At 34.3% G+C, this 6449-nt stretch overlaps 1 protein-coding gene across 1 annotated transcript in view; it reads left to right on the top strand.

Moving 5' to 3' along the window:
- The window catches only part of LOC117105010, a 32479-nt gene that overhangs the window by 13588 nt on the left and 12442 nt on the right, over window positions 1–6449 (top strand). The window contains exons 13-26 of the mRNA XM_033245996.1: window positions 31–118; window positions 292–526; window positions 1038–1334; window positions 1707–1894; window positions 2030–2201; window positions 2298–2432; window positions 2703–2841; window positions 3190–3439; window positions 4056–4124; window positions 4254–4371; window positions 4536–4709; window positions 5036–5108; window positions 5658–5778; window positions 5937–6004. Coding sequence (XP_033101887.1) covers window positions 31–118; window positions 292–526; window positions 1038–1334; window positions 1707–1894; window positions 2030–2201; window positions 2298–2432; window positions 2703–2841; window positions 3190–3439; window positions 4056–4124; window positions 4254–4371; window positions 4536–4709; window positions 5036–5108; window positions 5658–5778; window positions 5937–6004 — 2127 coding nt within the window. The remainder of the gene's footprint in view (window positions 1–30; window positions 119–291; window positions 527–1037; window positions 1335–1706; window positions 1895–2029; window positions 2202–2297; window positions 2433–2702; window positions 2842–3189; window positions 3440–4055; window positions 4125–4253; window positions 4372–4535; window positions 4710–5035; window positions 5109–5657; window positions 5779–5936; window positions 6005–6449) is intronic.

Genomic DNA, 6449 nt, shown 5'->3' with positions numbered 1-6449 from the left:
TATATATATTATTGGTTTATTTAATTTTAGGTCAAGCGGAATTAAAATGAGCTTTGAAGATGATATGCTAGTTTGTACAGTTTCTGGAAATGATATAATAGAAGCACGGACGGATACCGTATGTTTTGCTCTTTTTTCATTACAAATAACATACATATCATGTTTCTTTTAATATTATTATTATTTAAAATCACAGCAAATTTATTTTTTTGATATATTGGTAAAATATTCCATAAATATGTTTGATTTGAAAATTATAATTCATGGATTGATTGAACTCTACTTGTTTAGAGTGGGTTAAATTCAGGAGAGTGGGCGAACTTTGCAATGACGTGGAGTGAGTTGAAAAGTCTTGATGTTTACATAAATGGGATCTTAGCAGATTCTTCTAAAGAGATCATAAATAATACTTTACCTCCGTATGACGCAATCGGCAGCCAAACTGGTGTCCTAAATATATTTAATCTTGCCTTCTGGGAACGATTCACATATTCAAGAAATTCGGCTAAGTTTCTCGGAGTAACAAGTAAGCAACGAATGGTAACATTTTGATTATATTCGGTATAAATTTTGTGTAGATATGAAAAGATTTTATAAAATTTAATAGTCAAACGTAGATTTTAGATAATATTTTTTTTTTCAAATGAAGTTAGGCTACAGTTACAGTCATAATGTAAAGATAAAGCGATAATATTTAACATAGTCTTATTTATTTCTCAAGAATAGACCTTTCCGGTGTGTCAATCAAACTTAACAATTGACCAATCAGAACAGGGCAGGATTTCGTGCATGTCTCACAAACACACACATTGTCTCACAAACGCACGTTTGCGTATGTTTTTATACTGTTCATTCGTAGAACCTTAGCAACAATATTAAATGTTCGGGGCTTAGCGGAAAGGTCAATTCCGGTGGTTGTTTTAAAACAATCATTATTCATTATGTAAACTGACACTACCATTGTATACTAGGAACATAAAATACACAGATTTTCGCTTTTAAAGTTTGAATTAAAAAGGAATTTTGTTGTTATCTAGAATCACAGTTCACGTGTGTCACCGAAGCTACTTACTGTTGGCTGTTTGAATCCGCATTGAGTCTTGTACATCCATACACTGTTAGTACAAACGGTACCCGCTACGTTATGGATAGAACAGAAGAAGGGAGAGCAATTGCAACAGATGGCGTTACGGGCTGGGTGTCTCTCGGAAATTTCGACACGTGTCCGGGGGACCCCAGCCAATGTAATTCCGGATTTGCTTTATCATTATGGCTTAAATTTGTCGACACCAACAAAATCGGTCATGTACTGAGTGTTGGCGGAAAGAACACAAGTAAGAAACAAATTGGTATAAGCAAAAAATGTGAATGAATGTCAAATAACATATATAATGTAATTAAATCTGTTAAATTCTTTACATTCAAACAAAACGTTAAATAGCTCACTTAAAAATTATTAACTAATGAATTATTAACTAAGGAAATATTGAACAAAATAATTCAGACATACAGATATCGTTAAGATTGATAAACATTCAATTAAAGAATCTAATAAAAGAAATAAAAATGTGCGTCTCTTTTCTGGCGCGAAAAATACTTATTATTCTAATTGAAAATGAATAACTTGCGTATACAAAAAGTGAGCAATGCAGTTTCTTTCTTTATCTTGCAATTATGAGATTGTTTATTGTATATTATCTAAAAAGCCAAGGGTGTATGGATTCAGCAATGTCCGGGCTCATATTTCGCTGAAGTGGCAAACGGCACTCATGTGTGGACGGTGAATATCCCAGCTGAAAACACAACTTATAATGAATGGTTCCGTTTCGGTTTAACTTGGGCTGCTGAAAATGGGTTGTCGATTTCAATTAATGGCAAGGCAATTTCCGCACAGGTAAATAACAACACATTATGTATAGGCTATCATAAATGCACCACACTACTGATCATATTAATGGGGTTTTTTGTGACGAATTTAAATCTGATTGATCTCAAAAATTATTTCAATTATGACCATTTCCTTTAAAAGGAAACATTTTCAGCCTTTGGCCGATCTAAAGAATTCAATGGCGAGATGGTTCTTGGCAAAGTAAGCGGATTGAATGAAAGTTACGTTAAAGCAGAATACGATGATATTGAGCTGTACCTATCACATGACGTCAAAGATCTGCCGGATGTAGAGAGTCTCAGTGGAACTGACGGTAAACTATGTCGCTATATTATTTTTCTTTGGATGTATTAAAGTGTTCTTTAATTGCACTAGTGTCATTATTATTATGATGTTATTTACTACATAGAAAATGTTAAATATGATACTGCGGATGAATATTACGTCATTGAAACGGAAGAGGCTTCGAACGAGACTCAGCTCGACTATGTGTTGCACTATACAACAGATCAAGAACATAATCAATATAGCTACATTGACATGGGTAAGTAGGCCTGCAAGAAACAAGACCAGTTAGTGGGTCGCTACAGAATCGCACAGCGTCCTCAGCACAAACCCAAATGTTTTTCTTTAATTTAACAACTTGAACTGTCTCATCTACGTGAGAATTACTTTTTAGGTGGTAATTAGTGGTTAACAGGCGATCCTTATTATTTTATGGTGTCTTCCAAATCATTAATCATATTGTAATTAATGACGTACAAAAACTGGAGTATGCGCATACAAAAGTAATGCGTATATTATTCTTTTATAGGTGATTATGATAACCTCTGTTTAAGCACCCTTGAACAGTGTTCCTCAGCTGGAGTTACGATGTCTGTGTGGTTTTTACCTGCTACTGACAAATTTACAAATTCAGAAACAAACAGCGAGGGGCGTGGCTACATTATCAGGTGAAATTGAAGTTGTTTTCTTCATCACCATTATCATCATAATTGTCTTCATGATTATCATCATTAATATCATTATCTTCATCATCAGCATTACCATCATCGTCGTCTTCAGGATCATCCTTACCATCATCACCATCATCATCTTCATCCTCATCATAATTCTTGCCATCATCTTCATCATCATCACCATCATCCTCACCAGTTCCATCGTTGTCATCATCTCCATCATCATACCTAACCTGTAGTAATTCGCAGGAGTAAATGCATCATCAAATCTTCAGTTAAGTTGATGAGTTTCCTTTAACGGTTTGTTATAAATCAATAATGTTATTCTTTGGTATTTTCAAGTTCCGGGGCTCAGAACAATACATCGACTGGATTTGCCGTATGGTACAACGGAACGGCCATAACAGCAATAGCTAAGAAAAAGAACTTCCAATGGGAAGCAGCAACATCATTCCCATTCGTTGAGAAGACGTGGAGTAATGTAGGATTCTCATGGAGCGAGCAATATGGAATAGCTCTGTTCATTGACGGACAGTTAATGAGTAAATATATTTGTCTTATTTCGTACAACATTGAATGCCACAATAATCTCGTAAACTTACTACTGAATTACCTAGTATGAAGACAAGTTGCTACAACCGGTATTCGAACCTGAGACCTATGCTGTCTTTAAGGGACAATGAAGTCCCTGTTGCCAAGTGTTTCTTAAGGCGTCTACATAGACAACAGATGGTCCCAGACTTGAATCCCGATTTGGTCAACATTTTCACACTCTTAGAATTGCTCTTCCTTCTTCCTAATACTGCTTTTCCTTCCATCACTGACGAAGATCTGGATACCAGTTCCATTCTCCTCGGAGAAGATCCAGAAGCAATCGGTGGGTAGCATGTGCACTGTATGTTCACTATACAACCCGTTTTTATGAGATGTGTTTCTCTTATTCATCTTCTCTTCCTCTTTTGATAGTCTCTGCCCTGGAATTATTCATTGATATTGTTAGTGAATTAGTTTTAAAAGCATTCCTTAATAGTAACCACTTCTATATGTGTTTACCTATCTCTATTTAAAATTATCTTCTACAGGTTTTACCTGTCTCTTATACACATCTAGATGTGTATAAGAGACAGGTATATACAAATAAGTGTTGTAGGCATTAATTAAAATAATATTTGGATGCACAATGTTTAAGTTTGTTGAATAATTTTTAGGACTACCTAACAATTGTTAGCCAGACTCTAGAGGAACAAAACGAACCAGAGTGGATCGCCTTGCAAAAGGTATGTAGACCGACTGGTAATCTAACTTTATATATCATTAAAAAGGAATTTTCTCCAAATTGTTTTATAAATGGTTGGTTTCGGTGATAATTAAAAGATTCTAGTCAAAATATTATATTTTATCTTCAGCTCCAACCAGGCTCATCGAGTCTCATTCAAGATTTAGACCATTACACAATGAAAATGTCTACACATATTAGGGGTGACGAAGGACATAACTACATGCTTCTTACTTCACCGGAAATTGGTAAGATCTAAAGTTGATAAGCGGTAGTAGTCTTTGATAAACTTAAAAATAACTGCAGTAGTTTCTTTTTATGGAAAATGGAATATAATCAGCTATATAATGTTATTTCACTTACTGCTTTGCGTAATCTAAAAACAATAAAACGTTCATAAATTTTATTCCAGTGGTGGAAATTCGATCATTTCCGATAGAATCGTTTGAAACCGACGGTTATGTTTATCCTTTCTTCAACGAAGATTCATCAAATTCATCAACTGACACAAACTCAAGCGAATTTTGGCAGACAAACACTAACAGTTTCAAACTACCTAGAAATTTCTTCACATTTACAAGACAAGGTTTGAATTTTTATTAAACATAGAGTTTGAGAATACAACGTTTGTTGGACATCCATTTCTTTTTCATCAAAATTGATTATAATCTCAATTAGGCAACCCGTCTGTTTTACTATATTTTTCTACTCCATCTCCTACCCAAGCACGACAAAAAAAGTGTACTTTCATGATTGTGGTGGCGGTGGTACCGTCTGTCATCGAATGGACAAGGTTCAAACAGATCAATACCTCAATGTAAATTAGCAAATAGATGTAGTTGGAAAATTCATTGGAGTTCAAATGATAACGTAACTGTGGACTTACCCCTCTAATTATTATTACATTTTAAGGACAAGTCGCATCGATTGTGTTCACTTTATACCAGTCTTTGGAAAATGTGTTTCCTAACGTGACCAGTGACGAGTAAGTGAAGCTTCTAATACAGACATATTGGGTAGTCTTGTTTATTATCTGTATCGGTCATCAATGGACTTTTCTGGACTGCCAATTAAAATTAACAACTAACTAAAATAAAAATAAGCCCAGGGATGTGTCCCACAAATACGTGTTTACGTATAGTAAGTTTTCACTGTTGTTTTGTGGATCAGAAAAATATCAAAGGGGACAGAACTTAGTGGAATGGCCCATTCATTGAAAATTCTGGTTGACTACACGGTTTCTATATACAGTAAAATCAACGTAATAACGCTTTATATAGATATACATCCATGACTTATCTGATTGATTGTTTATATGACTTGACCCTCGACGTAGTCATGTGCACTGTATGTTCACTATACAACCCGTTTTTATGAGATGTGTTTCTCTTATTCATCTTCTCTTCCTCTTTTGATAGTCTCTGCCCTGGAATTATTCATTGATATTGTTAGTGAATTAGTTTTAAAAGCATTCCTTAATAGTAACCACTTCTATATGTGTTTACCTATCTCTATTTAAAATTATCTTCTACAGGTTTTACAAAACAGAGGAGCAAAAATCTGTACTGAATAGTAAAATCATGTCGATTACTGTCAATCCACCACTGAGAATGAACTTATACCATCCTTTCACGCTAGTAATGGAGCATCTTAGGGTAACTAATTTTTACAAATATATTTAGGCCTATATTTGATGAGCACGGGTTCTTCATGAACGGCTATTTTTTAACATTATCATGCATTTTACTTTGTCTATACAAATAAGTGTTTATACTTCTTTTCTTTTTTCAATTTCTTTTAACATTGAATCTAGTCCCCACAGGAAATCAACAACCAAACGACATTCGTACCTGTGTGTGCTTTTTGGAATTACGACTTGAGGTAAAATGTTGATCTCGGATACGTAAGCGCATTCACAACACATTATTATCACCCTGGATTGTGGCATAATTATAATTATATTGTTGATGCTGTTTTGTATTAGTCCTGCACTTTTTTACGATGTGATGTACCAACTGATTTTCCGAAAGGAATAAAGAATCTTGCATCTTGAATCTTGAAAGCCTATAACGAATTCACTCTATTTGTCACTACATATAAAACCGCTCCTTCTTCCCTTCTTATTCTCTTCTACTATTTATTCAATTGAATAGTCCTACATAAATCGTCCTACTATACGACTTAGCATCTTGCAAAACACTAACAAGTCTATCGCTTTAAGGTTTCAAATTTTTAAATAATATCTTATATTTTCAGTGTTTGCTTTTAACCACATAATGTACGAGTAGTTAATAAATTTAAAACTAGTGGTTGTAACGTGCTCGTA

The sequence above is a fragment of the Anneissia japonica genome, unplaced genomic scaffold (assembly GCF_011630105.1).
Source record: "Anneissia japonica isolate Jap-2015-1 unplaced genomic scaffold, ASM1163010v1 scaffold640_len1575945_cov177, whole genome shotgun sequence".
In the NCBI taxonomy this organism is placed as follows: domain Eukaryota; kingdom Metazoa; phylum Echinodermata; class Crinoidea; order Comatulida; family Comatulidae; genus Anneissia; species Anneissia japonica.
The sequence above is the reverse complement of the archived record's forward strand: the minus strand, read 5'-3'. Positions and strand labels throughout refer to the sequence as shown.